We start from the raw sequence: 24,733 nt of genomic DNA, 5'->3' as shown, positions 1-24,733 counted from the left end.
TATTGTGTGACTTTGAATGAGTGAATCCGAACCCTTTTAAAACAGCAGTCACACATTAACACAAACCAACTAACTGAACTATCCTTTAATGAGAGATTTAAATTACAAATCCACCTTTGGACTTTTTAACAGTACTCCTTAACAGTATTTAAAATGGCTACTTTTGTTTGCTACCTTTTGTTGCAATGAATCCCGCAGGTAAAAAGGACTGACCTGTTGAAGATTGTACGGCTGATGAAATGTGAGTTTACATGCCATCAGTAGATCCACTATTATGACACACCTGCTGAAGTGACACCTCCCCCCCCCATGTGCTGTATACCTACCTCAAGGACTTGTTTTGTAGTGTAAGTAGGTCCAGCACGACATTTGTACCAAAGACGAGATGGTGGAGAACGTGTTGCTAAAGCATTATCTCAATGTGTTGTTTCCAGAAGTGAAAGCTTGGGTGAAATGACCCAGAGAAGGCTGCAGAGGTGGCACTTATTGGTGGACATTTGCTGTGACTACTCACTAGGAACCAGGATCCTTCCTTTATGCAGGGTAACTCAAGATCACAGGGAGGTAAGTCAAAAAGGTTGACTCGGGTTAAGATTTGAGTTCATGATTGCACTAAGATTTGACTTTTTTTTTTTTTTTTTCTTAAGACAAATTATCAAGATGAGTTACTCTTGGTGATAGAGCAACGTCATTTGCATAATTATGATTGTAAAGTTAATTCTTTTGCACAATTTGGCTTAATAGAAGCATGTAAAGGCTAAATAAAAGAAGGCCAAACATTGAGCCCTGAGGAACTCCACATCATGTTTTTTCACTTGGACATAGGGCTGGGTAAAAAGGCCAAAATCTTCCCAATAAAGCTCATTTCATATCTTAATAATGATATAGATAATGATATGTTTTCTAATAATTCAAAAAATAAAGTCTACATGAAATAATTACATGGTAAAGGCTATTTGTTAGACTCCTGTCTAAATTAAATACTTGACAAATGAAAAGTACTAAGTATTTTCTCATTTCATGAAGAACTTTAGTATGTAACGTAAAGCGTCTTCCAAATGACATAAAAATTGCTGTTACACAGTTTGGCCGTTGGTTTTTCAACATCGCGATAGTTACGATATAGAAAAATATATGACAGACATCTTTATATCCTTTTGACGATATATATTGTCATATCGCCAAGCCCTACTTGAATACATACTGTGTAGTAGATGCCGAATTGTTGCCTTATGGATTGGAAAGTTACCAAAAGAACTTTCTGTCTAGTATTGTATGATCAGCCATGTCAAAGGCAGCACAAAGATCCAATTGAACAAGGACTAAAATCCTGCCTGAATCAGGTTCTAAATATTCAAGTGAGTAAGTAAGAGCACTCTCTTTTCAAAGTAACCATTTGTGTTTACTTACAAAGACAGGGCTCAGTATAGGTCTGTAGGTGCTTATCACAGATGTTCGGTGAGGCTTGATGGCTGCGCTTGTCAAAACATTAGGCAAATTACATAATGGTTGGAGACCATGGTTAACTAATTGCAGCAAGTCTGTTGCCAAACAGCTGAACATGCTTTTAAAGAAGCTTGTTGGCAGAGCATCAAGGCAGCAGGTGGATGGCTAAAGATGCTGTTCAATTTCTCAAAGAACTCTGTAGTACATACTGAGGTTGTGTATTTCAGTATTGTTAACCATGTCATGTGTACTAAATCCCTTCATGTGATTTCTGAAGGGGACCTTTTTATATGGCAAAGTAGCCTCAATAAACAAGAATGAATTTTATCCATGAATTTTGATTTTGCACTAAGTAAAGGTCGGATTTTGTATTAATTGTTACTTCCAGTAGCTACCAGCTCTATCCATCTTCCTATAAAACTAACAGCTGGAAGTCTCTTAATGGGTTGTCAAGGGAAATGTAGGACATCACATTACTGTCACTCGACAACATTCAAAATAGCTCCTGGAAAAGTGTTGTCGCATGGATGATGTGTAAATAATGTCCGGTTCACATTAAGTGCGCTCATGGATCATTTCCTTGCCACATGGAGGGAAATAATCTTCACAATCAAATGTTGATTAACATTTTAGATCAGGGTGAAGAGGAGGAGGACAACAGATGCAGGAATATCACCACCTTCTGTGCAATTTATTTTTTTTGCACGTACACGGAGGTGATTTGCAGCATCCTGCAGCAGATTGTAGAGAGAGCCTTCTGACTCATAGAGAGAGAGAGAGGGAGACCGACAGGAGGGGTGGGAGAGCGATAGAGTGGGTATATGGGTGAGGTAGAGGAAGATAGAGATGGTAAGGTTGGAAAAGGGGAGAGAGGGTTGGCTTCGTGCTTCTTTTGAGGGAGCTGCTGTAATGACGTAAAAGAAGTGAGGTGGGTGTGGGTGGATGCTGCGTCTTTCCCCCCCCCCCCCTCATCTGTCTTTGCAGTACTTACTTCTGGCCATATGGTGGAGCTCTTCCCCTCCATGTAGAGACCACATAGAGGGGAGTCAAGGAGTCGAACACACACCCATGCAGCCTCGCGAGCTCATGTAGTTCACACTTTCATTGACACACAAGCAGATTTGATTGATTAAAGGTTAAAATGCTTTCTCCCACACACTCACCTGCGTCACAGATTTGGATGACTGAAATCTCCTGCTGCATTGTTAATTATTTATTAAGAGGCTTTAGTGTTAGTGTGGGCCCCAGTACCCCACCCTCACACATACCCACAGACACACTGTAGCACCCTTTTGGTAAACATACATGCACTCACATACATGGCTAACAATTGTGTGTTTGTGTGTGTGTTTGCAGGCTTCTTTGTGAAAATACAACCTGTCACTAGAGAAACACACTTTCCCTCTTCCTCTGGGCTTCATTTTTTTTACTTTACATTAATGTCATATGGATGTGTGTGTGTGTGTGTGTGTGTGTGTGTGTGTGTGTGTGTGTGTGTGTGTGTGTGTGTGTGTGTTCCTGTTTGTGTGTGTTCTTCTCTGATTGGATTCTCCCTCTTTCTCTTCTTCACCTCTCGCTCTTCCTCTTCTCACTCACTCACTCTCTCCGTTTTCTGCTGTTATGCAAGCAGGGAGTGGTTCAATAATTCAGAGGCATCTTTTTATACTCGCAAGCTTTCCTTAACACTACAATGACCTGCGATATTCACTCACACACTCACTCCCAATCTCCACACACACTCGTAAAAACACCCACACAGAGACAATGTCACGCAAACGGCCACAAAAACACACACACACACACACACACACACACACTGACATCACTGGATCGACTCCATTCCAGCACACAGAAAAACACACACTGTTACAACTTTCTTCTTTTGTTCTTCTCCGTTTATTTGGCAAATGATCCTCCACTTTTTTTTGCAGTCTTTTTTTTCTTTCTCTTCTCATTTATGTACAATAGTAAAAAATAAATCTTTCTCTTCAAGGTTTTACATTCGACATTTACAAGTGCAATGTGTAACATGTCCACCTTATAAAGTGCATTTGTACTTTTTATCGTAACCGACTGTTTCACGACACAAAAAGAGGAGAAATGAAAGGAAATACAGTAGAAATTAAAAAAAAAAAAAAAAAAAACATGATCAGGTCTATGACATCACAGTATCATTACCCAATAACACCGTCACCATGAGGATTTAATACAAGTGATGCTCGTGCACACGTGCTGCTTCCTCGTCCAGACCAACAATATAGATGCATAAAACAATGTGTTTTCTATGAAGGCCATACTCGGTCCGATAGAAAATTAGCTCTGTAATGGTTTTTTTTTTATTGACAATCTCTGCTTGCCTGAAGTTTTGCCAGGTTATAAGTTACAGAGGGAAAACGTTAGCCTAGCCTGACTGACGGTTGGGGGGGGGGGGGTCCTGCTTATTTGCTGGAGGCACTCGCCCAGGTCCCTGCTTTTAAAAACCCTTGTGTTAATACTTGTGCTCAGGAGAAACAAAAAAAGAGAAAGGGATTCAATAGGATGGATAAGGAGGTGTACAAAAAGAAGGTGAATGCATGCTTGTGCAAAGAAGATGAGACTTGAGAGGGAAAGAGAAAAAAAGGAAGAGGATGAAGCGAATGTTTCTGTCTACAGAGCAAAGGTTTGCTTCTGCGCTCAGGGAGGGAGGGTCGATTTCTTCTCCTTTGCTACCTCCCTTTCCTCCCTTTCGTTTTTTCTGCTGTTCTTTTTTTTTCGTTCTTTTTATCTGCTTTCAGGGTAACTATTTTTAGACGGAGCCTGGCCGACTCGCTTCCTGCAGGCCAAGGATAGCAAAAATGTTAGACGAGAGGAAGAGACGAGGGAGGGGAGAAGAGCTATATTAAAAAAAAAAAGAGAGAGAGAGATTCGGGAGATGAAGGTGTAGAGTCTGGCAAAAGATGTCCCGAGGGAATGACTTGAAAGAGAGAAATGACATGAGAGAGAAGAGTGAAGGGAGTAAAAAAAAAAACATGAGGATAAAGTGATGGTAAAAAGAGAGGCATGTGCTTGAAACGATGGGAAGAATGAGAAGAAAAGGGAATGGGAACGAACATGTTTGAAACGGAAAAGAAGACGGGGGAGTTGTCTGCAAGATTGAAGAGGAAAAAAAAAGTAGTTAAAAGGATGATGAGAGGGAGGAAAAAGTGAGAGGGATTTTTGTGAAAGACTGGAGAGGAAAAGAGAGGCATGTCTTTGAAACGACCTGCTCTCTGAGACACGACTCAGACAAAAATGACGTCACTGGAGACCTGTGACGTACAACGCTGCCACGCACCGTCCCTCTCTGACTGTCTCTCTGTCGTTGAGTCGTTTTATGGGAAGAAAACGGTTCAGATTACTGCAATTTAACAACGTTATCATCTCTCATGTTGCTGCTGCAAAGCCGACGTTACAGAAGAAAATATAGAGTTTGGATTGGTGAAATTTGTCTTTTTTTCTGTTGTATAGTGATATAGTCTCAGTATAGTGATCTATAATATCAAGGTCAAGTACTTTTACATAACCTTTTTTCCCTTCTTTATCCTGCTGCTCATAGTTGCTGTTTTTGACCATGCATTTTTTTGTGTTTGTTTACAGATTTACTGACTCAGACTTCAGACTCCACGATGAGAATCACCCCTCTGATAAACGTGTATGTACACAAACCAAAACAAATAAGACACTAGAAAGTCGAAAAATATGGCACTTTTTCAGCATATCTGACACACAACTCTTTTTTTTTTTTTCCAAAGAAACTTTAGACATTTGTTTATAGGAAGAACACAGAAGAAGAGGAAAAAAACACACACATACACACACACTCACAACAAACTCATGCTCACAGCAGCGACCATGTCTTGTAACTCATGCCCTGATGAACATTACAAAAATATACATTTCTGTACAGCATTGCATAATAAAAATAACACACACACACACACACACACACACATACACACACACACTCACTTGTACAATATTTCTTTTTTTTTTCTTCATTTAAATTGAATTATAGTCCTGTATAGCGGCTGACAAAACCATTCTGCGTGTGTTTGTGTTTACAGTGAGAGTTGGTTAAATTATGGTTCATTACAATTGGCTATGATCCCGGGGGGAGAACACACACACACACACACACACACACACACAGTGAGTGGTCGATCCACTCCTGCCCCAGGAATAGTTGAGTGAGTCGTGGCATATTCACAGATGAGTATTATTAATTGTTAAAACAATCACTACGTAGTTGGATGTGCCAGATGGGACCGTCAGAGACGATGTTTGAAATACAGCTGTGTAATGCTGCTGGAGTTAACACTGACTTCAGATCAGCTGTTCAGTCACTCCAGTTCCAGCTGAGCAATGCTGGATTTCACATTTCAGTCAGCGAACTCGTAAAAAGGCTGATTTGTGGTTTTTACTTTGGGGCTCATGATTCCCTCCAGACTTGGATCAAATAGAGTTTATTACCTGAAAGAAAAATCCAAATAGTTGGCATTTTACTGGACAAAAAATAGTCCCAAAATGGCCCAAAACATTTATTTTTAAGTTTATTCTCAGCAGGTTTTAAAAGGAAGACTAGAAGTCGAACATTTTTCTCATCCCACAGAGGAGTATATTATCCATTGATCAAAAGTCAGAAAACTGACTTCAACTTTAAAGGCCATTTCACACCCGAAAGTGTTACAACCAAATATTTAAGTATTTGGTTCTAGACACATGGTGAGCTAACTGCTAACTCGCAAGCTAGCCGACAACATGCTAGCGCTCGCTGTTCACAATAAAGGGCCGTCCACACCAAGAATGATCTAAAAATATATCCTTTTTTAAAATGGTTTAACCACAACACAACTATGACGACAACGGCAGCGGTGAACGATGTCGTTGAGTTCACTTTCGGAGCGATTGGATGAACAATAGAAACACTGACAGCCAATCAAAATCCATCCGAATGTACTGATGTCCTCTTTGATGATTGCCAGGATACCAACCATCACGTTGATGTTGACTCATCCAAAAGTAGGGTTGGGCATCGTTTTGATTTTAACAATTCCGATTCCATTTCCGATTGTTCCTTTCGATTGTGGTTCTTATCTACTCTCGATTACAACTCTTTGAGGGGTGGAGTAGAAACTGGTCACATGCCTATTTCACAGATTAGAGGGAAACATTTTTTTTTAAATTCAATGGTGATTTACAGTTTCACCGGGCTTTTTCAACGTAAAATAAAGCCACACTAGAGCGCCGTTTACTGTGCTCCATGGCTGCAACGCAACAAACGCCAGGAAGTACGCTGGCCGCTACGAAAACTTGCCCGTGTTAAATTTGGAACCGATAATGCGATTCTAAACCAAATTTTCCGAACGATTCCAATAAAAAAAAAAAACTAAAAAAAAAACGCTTCCATTGGAATTATGATTTTTGAAACGATTCGAAGATGGCACTGGTTCACAATGCCCAATCCTATCAGAAATCATAAATACGATTTGTCAAAAGACGACTGTAGTAACAGTAGCGTGTTGGTTTTCCCTAATTTCTCTCGCCTTTGAAGAATTTCGTGAACCCAAACCCTTCTGCTTTTCTTTTCCTTTCTCTGCACAATATACAGCAGTTACATGTCATCAATATCCATTCTGGAGCTCCGACACAGCTGGTGCGTGCAGTGAGTACTCGACGCCACTGTTTACAGAACGTTATCGTTTATCAGTGTGGATGCTCACATCTTTATTGTTTTCATTACAGTTATCATTCATGGTGTGGACGGCCCTCTTTTTCTTGTCTTTTGGATTGTACGTCATTTCATTCAATAGAGTTATTATAAAAAAGGCTTGTTAACTCTGTTTATGCTCTAACAGAGGAGAGTTAATTAAAAGTGAATGGTGCAGCAATCCTTATGAGGGAATACTCTGATCGTGCTGATTCCATTGAAATAAATAGATTTTGCTGGGATATTTTTCCATTTTAAGAGTTTGTGTGACTGAGCTTTAACTGCAGCCAAAAGCTGATGACTTCCCATGACTAAAACCTTTGACATTTGTCATTGAGATACGCTGTAAGGCACAGCCATCTGTCGCAGACAGAGGCTAAAACGAACCACGAAAATACATTTCTGTTTAATCCAAGTCTGATTCACGATCCTAATTGAATCTGAGTTTGATCAATTTTTAATAGGGAGGTAAAACAGAGGGACAGCTTGAATAGCATTAGCCAAGCTAGTGCAGATTCTCCATCAGTGTTACATGGCTGTTTTATAGAAACTGTGCCGGATGTGACACTAACCTCGTCTAAAATGTAATCTGTGTGTCCCATCTAGCATCTCCAAACACAGGTGACTAAGCAAGTGTCACACGTCATTGTGCGTACAGGAGGAGAACTGTGTGCCATCTGCATCAGATTCCTATGTGAAATGGATTTAATTATCTCTCTGGGATCGAGTAGTTTGGTGAGTCATGTCACCCACAGTGCTGCAGTTCACCAAGCTTGCCAAAAGTAGCAAACTCCATCCATCTCATGTTTTCAGCCTCAGAGTAATTGAAAGTATTTCACTTAATAATTGATGCAAGTCTTTTACCGTTAGGCAGTTCCGTCAATGCATTGATTGAGCAAAAAGAGAGAGCGAGAGAGGGATGTGGTCGACTTGTTTAACAGCTGACTTTCAGATGTGTTTTTTGTAACTCTTATATTATAAAATGAGACATCTAACACTAATGAAGCTACTGCGAACATGAAAATAAAGCTAATTTTAGTGAGGAAAAAAAGTATTGCAAGATCTCTGTATGCAAAACACCATCTATAAATGGAAATGGAGCATTTGCTTCATATTTAGGTTTGTCCTACTTCCATGATTCGCTCCTGCTGAAATGTCTTTTGGAGGATAAAAAACAGCCAGCCAGTCAGCCAGGCCACATTCCCATTAAATACAGTACAATGTGCTATTTGTTGCTTTGAAATACTGACTTTGAGTTATTCTGCAAACCATTCAGAGCCCACCACCTCCGTCTTTCTTTCTCTCTTTTTTCTACATTGTGGCTTTTTGTACACAGCAAAATAAAGTTGGACATTATTGCAAAGGAGTTTTTGTTCCAATAAGGTCAAAAAAACAAAGAAGACACAAGAGAGTCTGCCTTTTCAAATAAAAACATTGACAGAGTAAGTGTAACTGTTGTTCTGCCAACAAAACAACAACTGATTGTTTGCTGCTGCCCGAGGAAAATAGAAAACAATTCTACTCTAAGTTTTAATTTACACTATAGAAAAAATCTTAATACCTGCTTCTCCTGAGAGCCATTTTTAAAGTGTGTTCTTTGCTGTTGACTATTGTTGTGGTTTATTTGGTAGAAAGCGTTGAATTTTGAAGTGACTCTCTGTCAACGTGTATTTTCTTTTTCTAGTATTGAGTTGAGTGACTTTTATAGATTGAAACTATACAGTTTCTATGAACTATTTTCCCAAAGCCAGAACACCTCCCACTCATGTATATTGGCAGCATGCCAACAGCTTAGTCATGGTTCCTCTCTGTGAGGTTGTGCAGAGGAACGCAAGTGAAAACTATCTCCGTAGATCATTTCAATGCAGATAGAGGTTGGCAATAAATCCCCTCTCCTGTTCATCCTCACTACATCCTCTGTACATTAGGCCAATTCCCGGCGCCATTATTACCGAGTTGTTATTAACATTAGCTGGATTTAACTTACATGATGCCCTTTCAGTGGGAAATGACTTCATCCTGATTGGGTGTGTGGTGGACGTGACCTGAGGTTAAGCTAAAGCGCGTCTCGCCTGGCGTTTTTATTTCACGCCACGTCACCTCGCCTCTCTCGCTTCTCATTAACCTGCCGAGCCTTTAGAAGGGCCCCGGGGCAGAGCTGCACTGCTTATTCGTGTGTGTGTGTGTGTGTGTGTGTGTGTGTGTGTGTGTGTGTGTGTGTGTGTGTGTGTGTGTGTGTGTGTGTGTGTGTGTGTGTGTGTGTGTGTGTGTGTGTGTGTGTGTGTGTGTGCGCGCGCGCGCGCGATTATCCAGCTACTGCCAGTAGGGAAGTGAAAATGGAAGGCGTAAAGCACAAGCCAGAGGAATTTAGACCATCTGATGCTCATGTTTTACAGCATTATTATAGATTTTTGAATTCATGCTGTTCATATCGACTTTTGCCATTTCCCCTTAATATTCCTTATAATGTGACTAAAGTACTGAATGTGTTTTTTTTTATTTCATAGCAATGGAAAAACTATCCAGTCTAGAGTTTTTTGCAGAACTATGGTAGTATCCAAGTACAACTTGAATGTACTCTAGGCAACCAAAGCCGTCTACATGAAAAATGACCTATTCAATATGGATTGTGCTCAGCTCTTCCTCTAGCTAATGAATAATCAATCGGGCAATGGAGTTATAATGCTGTCTCTAAATTTAGAGCTGAAAAGGCGTTCTGCAGATGCAGATAAACGTCCAGGTCCCCTTTGCGTCTGAAAAACATCAGCTGCTTTCACCTTGCATATGTCGGAAGGCTTGCTTTACTGGCACTCCTGGGGCCATACATTGCTTTTCTCATGCATAATTTGTGCTGCTGAGATACAAGAGAGGCCAGAGAACGATGGAGGATAGAGAGAACCGAGTCGTAGTCGCGCTATAGGACCTCAAGAGGATATTTAAGGATAATTTGAGCATGACTGGAGGCATTTTCTGTAGTCCCTTGCTTTTTTAAACGTCATTGTAGAATGATTTTCAGTGTTTTATTGCCTTCATTGGAACTGTTTTATTAGTAAAATATCTTTTAAAGAAAATATGAACCACTATTGTGTAAAATGAGGTGCTACCATTTCATTTCACATAATAGCTGGGGAAAGCATTTTGATTTGTCTTGATTGACTGTTGTTTGACGTTAGCTACTCTTTGATATCGTTCCCGGTGGCCTTGCTTACAAGCAGAAACTGGAAGCTGCTCTCTGAGTCACAGTGATAGACTAGCTTTATGGCCAAATCAGACACATCATGATGTTTTGTTTGTCTTTTCAGGACTGAATCAGGTGAATTATGCAGTTCTAGCAAAAAAGGATTTCAAAATACCTTAAGCCATCATGTATGCATGAAAACAAAAGTCAATTGACACTGAATGTATTGCAAATGAGCAATCAAACTCCACTGGAATGGCCCTTTAAAACCCATCTCACATTCCCTATCAAGATGGTGTAGAGCACAGTGTAGCCTACTTTCCAGCGCTCTTCCCCCCCCCGCCGCAGAGAGCATTCCCAGGGTAGCAGACTGCGCTCTGCAGTGGCGCTGTCCTTGGTGCTGAATTCAGCTCTCTCTGCTTCACAGTCACGGCTTCACAGTCACGGCACACTGGCTGGCTGAGAAAACCGTTTTTCTTAGACGGGGGAGCATATTTGATTTCATCAAATCAAGGAAAGACACGGTGGCCCAAATTTGGAAACCCCTCTCTAGGTTTTGCAAACTAGCAGTGTTATCTATGCATTAGGAGCCGCGTAGATTAGATTTAATTTTAGGGGGTGTGATGAGGAGCTGTTTCTCTCAATTGTGACAGATTTTTCGCCAACTTCATGCACACAAAATGTGTTTGACAAGATGCAGATTGTGCTGTTGGCGTTGGGAAAATGGGCCCAGTAGACTATCAATGTCAATGAACACCATCTAATTTCAATCTCAGCACATAAGAATGAATTATTGTTGCACTCTCTATAAACTCACTAATTACTGAATCTGCATCAGATCAAGGGGAACATCGTTGTTACAATATGTTCAAGGGAGGAAATATTCTTGTTTTTTTTTTTTTTCCTGTCAGGAGATGCCTGCAAAGATAGCTCATTGAGAATACTCAAGGTCATTCGTTGTCTATATTTAGCTCATTGTATTTTTATCCACACGCCACTTTTCAAACACATCAGTTAAAACACATACAGTATTTTAAGACTGCTTCCCTCCTTCTGATTGCATAACCATGCAGTGTTGCCCAAGTTTAGGTCCTATTGAGATTTGAGGACATTTCTTCCTAAACCCCTCCGTCACCTATATGCTACTCTTGAGAAGTAGGCCTTACTCCTCTCAGTTAAAAAAGTCAAAAGACGCACCCCAGCCTCTCCTACAATCACCATGAGGAAACCTCAATCAGGTTTTTTGCAGTTGGTTTCACGTCACATCCATCCCTCTGTTGGTTTTCTCCAAGCCACACAATCTGTATTAGCTCTATCTTTTTTTTTTTTGACCATGCACTGTCCTCGCTTCTACATGTCCCACTGCCACTTTCACTGTGGCCAGCCGTGCGTTCGCCATCAGCCTACCAGCCCTGATATGAAGAGTAGAGGAAATCTCTTTCCTCAGCCATTACCTTCCACCTCCTGATCTCTTGTTCCCAGTTCGTCCTCTCCCTCCTACAACCCTGATTCAGCAGTCGAGCATCATGCCAGACAGAAACCAACCTTTCCCTGCTACACATCACTGGAGGTCCTGGGTCTGAGCGAGAGGTTGGACGGGACGCATCCGCAACAGGCCATCCACAGCGACTTCTGGATGTCCGGGTTTCGGAACGCATAGATGATGGGGTTGATCACAGAGCAGCAGGTGGCTGGGAGGACTGTGGCGTAGGTGTATATTATGGGGTAGCTGGAGTCGGCCACGATGGAGTACATGGCAAACGGCAGCCAGCACGCCCCGAAGGCACACAGGATGGCCGACAGTGTGGAAACACCTTTGGTGGTGGAGATGGCCACAAACTGGTGCTGCACGGCGATCTGCTGCGCATGGCGGAAGGCGATCTTGCAGATTTGCAGGTAGAGCTGCATCATCAGGGCAAAGACGAGCAGGAAGGTGACGGCGAGCACCACGGCGTTTATTTTTGTGACGGGCCAGCAGATGCTGCACGTGTACTCGTCCCGCAGACAGTTCCAACCGAATGCTGGCAGCAAGCCGAGCGTGAGGCACAGCACCCAGATGAGGGCAACCATCACGTAGGTGTAGGTGACTGTCCGTTCAGTGTGGTAGGTCAGGGCGTTGTACAGCGACAGGTAGCGGTCCACCGTGATGGCGAGAATGTTGAGGATAGATGCCGAGAACGCCGAGATGAGCAGTCCGACCGACAGCAGTGTCACAAACTCCACCGAGCTGTCGACCAAATAGGTGAAGACAAAGTTCAAGATGAGGCCCAGGCCGGCCAGAAGATCTGCCACCGCCAGTGATCCAATCAAGATGAACATGGGAGCGCGGAGCGTCGGCGTGTAGAACAGCACAGCGATCACCAGAGCGTTCTCGCAGGAGATGAGAGTTCCAGTCACGCAAAGCGCGATATCCCAGGGGTTGACTTCCTGGACGGCGACAGCGGTGGTCGCTGGCTGGAGGTCAGGGGTCAGAGTTCGCACAACGGGTTCAGAGGAGGAGTTGGAGGGGTCCTCGGCTAGGCTCCAGGAGGTGGAGGAGTCGAAGGGGTCGAGGGGGGAGGAGGAGTTGAGGCTGCTGCCGCTGCCGCTACTCATGGCTGCTACTGCGGCCAGGGAGAGAATCATAGCTGGAGACACAAGAGAGAAAGGGAAGTGGGGGGGGGGAGAAAATGAGGAAAGTAGAAGGTAAAAGGGAAGGTGGGGAGGAGGAAAGAAGCGAGTCAAGGAGTGGAAGAATAAGTAAGTTCAGAGGAAAAAGAAGGAGTAATTTATCAAAGTTTGAAGAAGGAGGAGAAAAGATAAGCGGTATAAATAAAAAATAAAAAATGGATGGAAAACAGACAAGAGTAAGAGGAGAGGAAATGGAGGTAGCAAGGAGGGAAGGGAGAGGAGAAATGAAAGAGGAAGTTGCAGTCAATAATGTGTAGAACAGGGAAATGTTCCGAGAAGGAGGAATGATAAGATATACGTACAACAGAAAGCCAGAAGAAACAGAAAATAAAGATGAAGTAAGAGCAAAATGGTTGAAGGAGGAGGAAGAGAGATGCCAAGTTTTTTATATATATAAAAATTGGGTGGGGGGGAAGGGGGAGAGTGGAGATGAAGAAGATGGGAAGAGGAGGTTGTAGAAAGAAAGAATGAAAAAGAAAGTAGAGAGAGGAAGAGAGAGTGAGTGAAGGGGGAGAACGAAACAGGATGGGGGGGCAAGAGTCGAGGACAAAACAAAGAAGGGATACAGGGACGAGAAAGACAAGGAAAAGGAGGGTGTTAAAATCGAACCCCCTTTTGATAAAGGGGCAAAAAAAACCAAAAAAAAATTGTTCATCCATCCATCCACCCGCCCATTCATTCATGCATTCATGAAAACAACTATGCTCTTGACCCCAAGCACGCACGTCACCAGCAGCTCCCACGCACCACGCTGACAGGTAATTAGCAGCAGCAAAATAGCAGGTGTGAACACGCACACAAAAAGGGGAAAAGAAATCCATAAATGACTGTAATATTCCTTCCATTTTGGCTTTTAAAACAACGTAACAGACCGAGCATCCTCAACACACAAAATAAAAAACGCAATTAAAGAATCCAACAAAGCTTCAATCTGGTACATTCCTACCTAAAAGATGCCGGATACAGAAGATGTTCAATTTCATCACAGTCAAAACCATCATCAACAAATTCTATTTTTAGAACATCTCTAAAAGTGGTGCATGACGTCCTGGGGCACGGCGCGGTGGTAGCTGCTGTCCTATTCACCGGTAGCGTGTATGAGCGCGTGCCCAGACATGCGTGCGTGAGTGCGTGCGTTGAGTTTAGACCCTCGTTAATTCGGATTCTGATCCACATATGCTGCTGCCGCTTGCCGCACGCAGACAGAAAAATCCGGCACGAGGCTAATTTTAGCTCAGCCAGCCAAGCTGCCAGCGCGCGCTCGCGCCAAAAAGGATGTGGAGCTCCATTCACAAAAAAAAAAGTCTCCCCTCTCACACCTCCCACCTCAATCTCCCCACACACCCTTCCTGGCTTCACCTCCCGCCCCCTTTATTTTTCATCTCTATCTCGTTCATGCGCCATGTGCACGCACAAACACGCAGACACACACACCGCCAATGACTGCAAACGGCCAGAGAAGGTCATCACCACCACAACCCGAACCAAAAGCCCCGCAGCTCAGGGGCTCACATCCCTGCGGTAACGGGAGCTCGTGCAGCCAGGAACATCCACTTTTTTTCAAACCACCAGCAGCGCTCTGTGTGTGTGTGTGTGTGTGTGTGTGTGTGTGTGTGTGTGTGTGTGTGTGTGTGTGTGTGTGTGTGTGTGTGTGTGTGTGTGTGTGTGTGTTGGTTTTTTTTAGCGATAGAGAGAACAATAAATACCTGACTCGGTTTCATTCAGCTGCAGCAGTGCAGTCCCTGAGCCAGCGAGAGCGATAAGGAGGGAGGGAGGGAGGGAGGGAGAAGAGAGGGAAGGAAGGGAGACCACGCCACAGAAACAAAAAAAAAAGAAGAATTACCAGCGCCTTGTCTTCTTCTTCTTCCCCCTGCAGGAGACCAGGATACCTCTCTTGTCCTTTGTCTTTCACTTCATGTGTATATATATATATATATATATATATTTTTTTTAAATATATTTCTTCTTTTAGGGTTTCCCCCCCTCTCTTTCTCCCCAGTCAGCGGCGCGCGCTATATTCCTCGGTTGGCATGGTTATTAGCCTTTCTGTCGGCAGCTCCGTCCTCGCGCTGCACATCCTCGGCCTCTCATTGGACGCGCTTGTCATTCTCCTCGTCTGACGTAAGAAGTCTCCGCTCCTCCAGTCCCCGTCATCATGGTCGGTGTGTGAATCACAGAGAGAGAGGCAGAATTAATTAATAAATTCACCTTCAGTAAAGGAAACGTATGCATGTTTATAATTTAGTTGTGTTATTTTTTATGTATATGTCGTTTGTATTAGGCCTATTATTATTGTTATTATTACTATTATTAGCCTCTTATTACTGAGGTTAGAGGTGAATATATGGTAGTATTTTCATCCCACCTCACGCATGCACAAGGTCGGAGGACTGGACGTACAGCGCATCAAACTGTGACTGATTACCCACTCAAAAGCAGCTCCTGACAGACTTTGTCCTCCCCCTAAAATATTGCATCACAAGGTGAGAGGAAAAAGAACAGCTGTAAAGCGTATTTCCTAAAATGTCTGATTGATGCTGCATCTTTCAAGTGTATGTTTGCTTATTGTCCGCAGCCAGTCAAACCAGCTATATGGCTGGATGGTGGTTATGCAATCTGGCAGCGCTGCTGGGTATCCCACTGCATTACTCACGCGGGGCACACGTGCACGCGCACACACATACATCTAGCACCGGCTGGGCCCATATGTGTCGCCATGCATGAAGAAGGCTGTAGCCTATATGGAGCCGACCACCAGCTTTTTTCAGACAGCAGTGGCTTTGCTGCAGGCTGCTTTACATCGTCTGTGGCCTACATACAAAAATGTGCTGACTGGCTGAATGTTGACGGTATAATGATTTAAATGTTGGATTGACTGGATAGACTCAGAAGTGTGTGTTGCAATACATTTCGTGTTGTTTGATTCAAAATAAACCCACATAACACAAGGATAATCACATGCAAAAGCAACATTTCTATTAATATGATATTGATACTTTAAGCTAGGCTTATTATGATGGTACGTTTCAATTTATTTTATCATTACATATAATTCTAGGAAAGATGAATGGTCTTACTGTGATACCCATTAGTGTTTTTTATTTTTATCAATAACGTATAATCTCAACTGAGAACTACAGTGTCTCCATAGTGAGTAGATAATTTATGGTAAGATCTACCACATATAGGCCATATATTAATCACAATTATTTAATAACCAAATTTAAAGGCCCTGCACACCAGTAGTACATCTGCACAGGTGATTTCAATTATCTCAGCTGATCTGATGTCACCTCTGGACTGTATGGACTTTCTACTGAGATTATTTATTTTACCATTAACATATATACTCCCTGATGTAGTTACAGCATACAACAGTGGCCCCACAATCCAACATTTCCCATTCCAAACTTTTATGAAAGTTAACTTTGAGCCGCCTTTATTTTTTCAAAACTGCAACAGGAGGCAGCATGTTGTGGTGTGGTGTTATATGGTGTTCTTATGTGTTGGCTTATATTTTAACCCATTATTTTATGCCTTCGTGATTATTTGGGTATGGGTGTCTGTTTTATACTTCGTCTAATGTATTATTTGCTCTATGAGTGAGTGGCTTTACTAGTTGTGTCTCTCTGTCTTTAAGTGAGCTCACTAAGACAAATTCCAATCAATCATTTTGATATGGCAATATAGTATTGAATCTTGAATATCCTGCACCTTGTCGGCCCCTTGCACTCACTCTATCAACAACTTTTCAGCAGTAGACCTTTATTAGATTAAATTAACTTCGTAAATTCAATTCAGGTTAAAATTATTCCAGGTGAAGGTGCACAAACTGTTGATAATGTGACTAAAAGTGACAGTGTGCAGGATTTCTGGTTCCTTGGTGCCAAAAGTGCAATTTTGTTTGGAATAATTCAGGCAGAAAAACTTCCATTTTGTTTTCTTTCTTTCAAATATTTTAAGTGCAGTTTTAAATTACATTAAAAAACGTTATTGCCTTTTATACATGTACATTTATATTACATATAACAGGGCAACTCCATGTGCTGAGGAAGATCATGTCATACAGTCGAAAGCTCCAGAACTGCTCCTTAATGGACCTCATGGTGAGATTGTCTTGCTAAGGTAAATAATTAACTTTCTATCTCGATAGTTTTTTAGTCAAAAAAATAGTCAATGCCAATCATACATGCCTTATTAATATAACTATTGTGGACATGAAAAAACAGCAGGTTCAAGAGGTGGAGGTGGTCAAATTCTCTTTAAATTCCCCCAAGACTCTTGGCCTGGCTCTGCTGTTAATGATCTGCTGCTGTACTTGGATATGAGAATGGCCTCCTCTATGAGATAAATTTATTTTTCAGTTAAACGGGTGCGTGACACTCTGGCTGGCTGCCGTGATGCGAACCTTCCTTGTGTGAAAAAAAGAAGCTGATGTTTCTCTGCCGGCTATTTCTCTCTCTCTCTCTTCAGAGCCAGCTCAATTACATCATCACACCTTTAGTGCAGGAACCTCCCGAGCCGGCCCACACGCTCTGCCCTCCGCCAACCTTTCTTTTCTTTCTTCCTTCTTATTTAGCTCTCCTCACGTCTTTTCATCTCTCTTCATTCATTGTTAAGCCCACAAGCCAAATAAATAAATAGAAAAGGAAAGAAGCTTTTCATTTTATTTAATGCACAACAAACACACACACACACACACACACACACACACACACAATCTCTCTCTCTTACTCCCTTCAGTTAAAGCATCTTTATTTTTGTGGACAGCGTTATGTATGAATCACTCTACATGCTATGAATACAGATGAAATGCGAGTGCGTCTTCATTGACATCCTCTCCATGTCCGACTTCATTCATCTTTCCAGCAAAGCACCATGGGTAATTGAGAGCTATTACATCATCTTGCTGTTTCTGTATGCTTTGTAGCAGAAAGCTGGACCCGACTCATTCGTTTCCCTCCTTCTTTTACATTCCTACTACTACTACACACACACACACACACACACACACACAATTTCTCTCTCTTTTATACAGTGATGACAAAGCATGCCAATGTCAAACTGTATTACATCACTAATGCATTTCCAACACGAGGCTCTGTTCGTTTCCTCCTCTGCAATGAAAGTCACAAGAGGACATTGAGGAGATTGAATTGTGTAACTCCTTTGTATTTAGGGCAGTGGTGGATGCTTTCGCCTTATGAACACAGTCATGATGTAGTGTTATCTAATGTGAAAATCGACTCCTCGTACAGAGAAAAAATGTGCAAGGAAATGAGAAAATATACGAGGTGTTGATGGTGCTGTAAAAACAGGATAAGCAGGTTTCTGCTGGGTTAAATCCCCATACACACATTGGCTGGGAATATCTCAGCAGTGAAAGTGGATGACTAATACTACTCCACCCCCTCCTCTCCTCTCCCCTCGCACTCATACACACCTACACATTCCTTCGTGAAACAACCACTGGGTTTCCCTTGAGTATGATGCTTAAAGGAAAATCTACCTAAAAAATGCTGGGACTTGTGTTAATATTGCAACACATTCTCACTCCCAACTTGTCACATATACGGTAGCTGGGTCAGGACCCCATGGCGTCACGTTTTTTTAACGCTCTGGGTACCCCTTGGGCGTAATTTTTCAATGTGCAGGGTGGGGTTAGATTTAGGCAATGAAACAACTTCGTTAGGTTTCAGAAAAGATCGTGGTTTGGGTTAAAATGAGTATGTTTGTTACATAATTAAAGCTACGTATTTAAGTTAAGTATGTTACTTACGTGACAGTGGTTTGCTTTTGGTTTCACATGGTTTTGGTAGCGAGGGACATGAACAGTGGTCTCTTGGGTGAAAGTCCTGTGTTTGTTTGACCCATCAGACCTCCTCCCTTGGCAGACTTTGATTAGAAACATATTTGTGATGCATCAAAGACAAATGTAATCCAGGACAAAATACGTTGCCCTGATAACGTCATTGAGAATGAAGTTTAATTGTATGAGAACCTAATTTTTAGGAGACAGGGCTGTATTTCACACATTCTTCTTCCTTGTCAAAGAATAGCGACTAGATTACCCACAATGCAACTTGACTGCTGTTAAAGCTTTAGTGCGTAACTTTTTGATATTAATGAATATCCATTACATTCAAACGATTGCCAAATGAGTTGCTACAAAGCTAATTAAGACTATTGGCTCCACAAAACTCTCTCTGTTTTTCTCAGTATAGCTGTGTTCAGAAGATTGTGTCATCCAGCGACTTTCGCGCTGAAGAGTCCATCATGTTTTTTTAATCCTCCATGTCCTCCTTGGCTACCAGCAACTGCATGGAGGAGGGGTGGGGGCGGTGCGCGGTCACGGAAGGCTTGTGTCATGTGGATGTGCCTACAGTTTTGTCGTCATTACTTAGAATTCCTCATGGGGGAGACAGAAACTACACACTATAGCTTTAAAATTGTTAAAATAGGTCAGTGTTGACTTTTGGTTTCACACAGGACACGGACAGCGGTCTCCTGGGTGAAAGTCCTGTCCTGTGTTTGATCATGGTTTGGGTTCAAATAAGTATGTTTGTTAAATTAGTCAAGTATGTTATGTAGGCTACGTAACATAACTTGGTTACGTACATAACATAAGTTAAAATAAGTCAATGTTGACTTTTGTTTGTTTAAACTTTGAAAGTCTATAACTGCTGCATCACCAGATTTGCTGAACCAGAGCAGTGACGCATCTTGACGCTGAACTTGTCGCACTGAGGGGTTCCTGCATCATTCACAGAGTGCGACACATTTTCCTCATTTCCTCTTGTTTCAACAGAACTCAGGTCTTAAGAAGCTGTGTTTGAGATTGAATCACACTACTGAATCACGAGCGGCGCTGTAGTCTCTTTCCCATCGGAGAACAACATGCATTATTCAGCGCGCTGCTGTAGAATTAAGAGGAGGACACCGACTTTTTAGACCCACTAAATCCCCGCAGCACTGTCAGGATGTGTGATTCGATAGTTAGCGATGGCTCTGGGGAGCCATAGCTCGGCTTTGATTAAAGGTCTCAATAAAAGGTCAAGAGGGAGAGGGAGGCAGAAAGAGAGCAGGAGAGCAAATTGAGGGACTACAGAGAGCCTTTGGTTGATGGAAATGTAAAATGTCCCTCGTCTCTGTCGAAGCAAAGCTTGAAATAAGTGTGTGTACTGCTGTGATGATGATGAGTTGGACTGACTGTGCTGTAAAAAACATGGGCGGGCGTGATGGCGTGTGGGTGAGCGTGTGCAGACAGTATGTGATAAAATGTGTGTGACATCTACTGTTTTATTGATGGGGATTCTGCACTTGTTTTCTCACTGATGTTCAAAACTGACACTAAATTGTATTTGTGTCAATGAATGACAACTTTTTTCAAAAAATTTTTTGAAAATCAAACAAGTGTGTACGCATACTTACGTTTATACAGCGGTTTGCAGAGGTTAGGCAGTAGAAGTAGTAGTAGTAGTAGTAGTAGTAGTAGTAGTAGTAGTGGTAGCTTGGGTGGATATACAGTAGTTTCTGTTCAAACTGTATTTTTTTGACACTTTAACTGGGGGATGTCAAAGTTGTACATTTTCAAATTCTAAACATAGTTTCTTTAATCGCAATAATTAACCGTATCAGTGTAATAAGTCAACACTAAATCACTTTGGAGAAAATATCACCATACATTGTTGAAACAATTGTTGAGGAGATGAGTAAATTTGTTGCTACAACAGCTGTAAATATAACCTTTAAACAGCTGTGCTCCTGCAATGAGCAAAGCAATCAATAGCCTCACTTTAATCTCCTGTTAGGATTTTCATTTGTTAGTCTAACCCTCGTCTTATTGAGATGGTATATACATACCTGACTAAGAGTCCACCTGCAGGAGTAGGAGTGAGTACGCTTGTGTACACAGGCAGGTCATGATACCACCATGGTGTGTTGTTGCAGGAGAGTGGTCTTCAAATGGGCTTAGTAATGATGACAACAGTATCCACGCCATGAAACTGCCCTGGAATGATTCAGAGAGAGAGAGAGAGAGAGAGAGAGAGAGAGAGAGAGAGAGAAAGGTAAAGCGATCTAGTGCATGAGAGGAAAAAGAAGAGGGGAAACAGGAAAACTAGAATCAGCTTCAATGTCATCATTTTTTATTTTATCTCTTCTTATCTCTACATTATAAAATTGTTTTTTGAAATAATAAATGCCAAATGTGCCCAACGTTTAGTTGATTAAACAATAATACAATAGCATCTTTCCTCTTACAAATAAAAAGTTAAATTCCAAAACACACTTTTCCTTATTTCAATACACTCTGCTGTTGCAGTAAAGCCTTATTTGGTCTGGTATGGCTATTCGCTTGTGGTGGCTAATGTTAGCTAATGTTAGCAAACTGTTTTAAGAGTACAGACTTCAAATTAAAATTATCCAAATGTGTGGCTTCTACATTTTAACAAAGTTGTAAGACACCGTCACCGAAGACACTGGTGGTGGCCCACCTGACGTATTTTTTCACATCTCCTTCGGAAATTGTCCAAATCTGACCATTATATTACATATTTTTTTTATATATATATATATAGGGAGAGAGAGAGAGAGAGAGAGAGAGAGAGAGAGAGAGAGAGAGAAAGAGAAAGAATACTAAATTAAAGAGAATTAATAAAGAAATCATCAATTTACTGTATCTCTCTCTGAATTCATCACACTGTCTATTTTACCCAAGCCTTAAAAAAAGTGCAGTAATACTTTCATATCTTGGCTTTGTCTTCCCTTCCTCACTCCTTATGGCCATCTGTCCACAAAGTGCAACATGCCCTGTGATCCTGGCTTCTCTTCTTTTTTTCCTGGCCACTCTTTTTCTTTCCACCAACTATATCCATCCATCCGTCCATACTTTAGTCACAGCAGCTGGACTCAGACCCAGGCATTTCAGTGATTTCCCTCCAGTTTCTGGCTGAGGTCCTCTGGATGTTGCCCAGGCGGCCAGAGTGACCAGATGCTGGCCAGCTGTTGTAGCTCTTGTCTGGGCCACACAGTCAACAGATGGCCTCTCACCTCTGGACCCATCTGAATTGTCCTCATCATTCTCCCTGTCTGGCTGGGAAAGCCATCAGTCCATCAATCCAGAACTTTTTTTTGGTCTCCCTTGTTTGCTCACACAATGAGTACAACACAAACCTTCTGTTGTTATTTTGCCATTTTTTAAGAATTAATGAAAGCTTGCACAAATTGTTGATTTTTCTCAGGTAGCATCAACAGGTCCGTGCTGATGTGTCTATAGGAAAAAGGGGCTGGAAAGAGGAGGAAGTCATGTCATAATTACATCATAGCCATGAGCCATAAACACAGAACAATTGTGGGATGTTAAAACTATTGTTAAAGATAAACATAGTTATTCAACACATCATCATCCAGAGGTAGAATACAGATTAATTATTGGGAGACTACACAATACATATATACAAATACATACATATACAGTAGGCATGTTGCATATGTGGTTTTAATGAAACATGAAATATCCATCTCATTCAATTAGGCCTGCAACTGACAATTACAGTATTTTCATTATTGATTAGTCTTCCAATTATTTCTGTGAGTACTTGTTTAGTCTATTAAATGTCCCAAAAATATTCAATTTATTATCACTTGAGACAAAGAAAAGCAGCAAATGGTCACAACTGCAAAGCAGAAACTTGGGAATGTTTGACATTTTTGTTTGGAAAAAATGACTTAAACCATTATTTATTTATCCAAATATTATATTAATTATATAATATTATATACAGATTATTTTTTAGGCAATTAATTGACAAATTGTTTCAGGTTGATATTTAACCCTTGGGGAGAAACCGTGTTAAATATCCACTTGGCCTCCAGTTGTAAATGCTTTTATGACCTTTTCTGATATTGTCAGTGTTTCCTTTGTTTGTAAGATCCCTTTGTCTATGTATTAAGTAAAGAATAAATTCACCCTGAAATCTTACAGATTTGTACACACTCTAAAGAAAGATTGCCCGTGAATTTCATAGAGCCTTGAGGAGGAACTCATGTGCTGTTGGCTTATTCTGTGCTGTGATTCATTACAGTGATGACTGCTGATGACATATTTATTTAATAAAATGGAAAATGTACAATAATAATGGGAAGTATCAGTAAAGGTTATATTGTCTGCAGTGCACTAATGAGAGAAAAGGACTAGACGAGCAGCCAGCTGAGGTGGCAGCCATCCCACTGACCAGTCAGCACTAAAGGGCTGTGAGCATTAAGACACACACACACACACACACACACACACACACACACACACACACACACACACACACAGCCTTTAGTCTATTCACTCACAGCTTTATTTTGTCGAGAGATTTAAGACTGTGAAGTCAGAAAGAGGTACTCACGCAAAGCCCAGTGATATACTGTACACACACACACACTCATGTCTTCTTGCCTCGAGGTACTACTATTCCAGTCAGTTCCTGTTGAGACATGTAGCAAGATTGAGTGTGTGCGTGTGTGTGTGTGGCCCCTGTTGTGAGGGATGTGTCTGAAGGAGTTTCCAACAGAGAGCTGCAGTGGTGTTTTGTCACCAGTCGTGATGCAGCAAGGAAACCCTACTGTGTGTGTGTGTGTGTGTGTGTGTGTGTGTGTGTGTGAGAAGAGTTATTGAGAACAATATTGCTCTAAGAGATAAAATAAAAAGTTCAGGATAAAAATGGACCGAGACATAAAGAGCTATAAATAAAGGATGAGAGAGGCATCATACAATAATGCCTTTCTGAAAATACAATAAAGACAATATAACGCCGATAAATAAAAGGGGAGACCTACTCACCACTTACAGACAGCAAACCGTAACTGCCAGAATACTCATCTTTTTCCTACAGAAACAGACAGGGTGCAAAGTAATGGTTTTCACTGCACGAAATGTAACCATATCAGAGAAATATGTTTCCTGATATTGGTTGAAACAATACTGAACTAAGCTGTAAGAATCAATTTTGCATCCTGCTTTGTGAAAATTGAGAATCAAGATAGGCCTAAGTGCAAGTACATCCTAGCCTTCTATCATGCTGCAGGTGAAATGCACAGTAGGAATTAACAATAAAAGAAACGTTGGCACTGAATGTTCATTGTCAATCATTGTCAGTGATCCAGCAGCAAGTGACAGAATAGGTTGTTTGACTTCCAAAACTATATATATATATATATATATATATATATATATATATATATATATATATATATATATATATATATATATATATATATTACTGGTACAAAAGGCCTTATATATGGGCGTTTTCTGATCTACCACTTTTGTTAAGGTTTCATTTCGTTTAGGCAACTAAAACTACTTGGTTAAAGTTTAGGGAAATGTATGATCATTGTCAAAAGAAACCGGGACAGTTAAAAAATGGGAAACTAGTCAATTATTAGTTATTATTCAAAGGACGACAAAAGATCATTTGTCAGAAAACATAAACACAGGTCTTTTTAAGCATTAGACAAACAGCTTTTAAATCCAGAGTTGTACAGAATCATACAAAAATCAATGTTCTACATAGGTTTGGTGTTGTTGTTTTTTTGTTTTTTTAGCTGTTTTTATATTTTTAACTGTTTATAACTGCTCTTTAATGTTGTATGTAGCCTAAATCCCTTTGAATTGCCTTGTTGCTGAAATGTGCTATGCAAATATAGCTGCCTTGCCTTCAAGT

The 24,733-nt window shown here is 41.2% G+C and overlaps 1 protein-coding gene across 2 annotated transcripts; it reads right to left on the bottom strand.

The window, feature by feature from the left end:
- Positions 1-3,775: 3,775 nt before the first annotated feature.
- Positions 3,776-15,176, bottom strand: gpr185b (G protein-coupled receptor 185 b). Of its 2 annotated transcripts, none has more exons than XM_031304145.2 (2): positions 14,863-15,176; positions 3,776-12,976 (listed from the first exon to the last, which is right to left on the bottom strand). In XM_031304145.2, the coding sequence occupies exon 2, from the start codon at positions 12,972-12,974 to the stop codon at positions 11,904-11,906; it is 1,071 nt and encodes a 356-aa protein (XP_031160005.1). In that variant the 5' UTR covers positions 12,975-12,976; positions 14,863-15,176; the 3' UTR covers positions 3,776-11,903. The 2 variants fall into 2 exon arrangements, with proteins under 2 accessions (XP_031160005.1, XP_031160006.1); XM_031304146.2 differs by lacking the exon at positions 14,863-15,176 and adding an exon at positions 13,966-14,321.
- Positions 15,177-24,733: the final 9,557 nt, after the last annotated feature.

This window comes from Sander lucioperca, chromosome 17 (assembly GCF_008315115.2).
Source record: "Sander lucioperca isolate FBNREF2018 chromosome 17, SLUC_FBN_1.2, whole genome shotgun sequence".
NCBI classification, from domain to species: domain Eukaryota; kingdom Metazoa; phylum Chordata; class Actinopteri; order Perciformes; family Percidae; genus Sander; species Sander lucioperca.
This window is presented reverse-complemented; position numbering and strand designations above follow the sequence as displayed.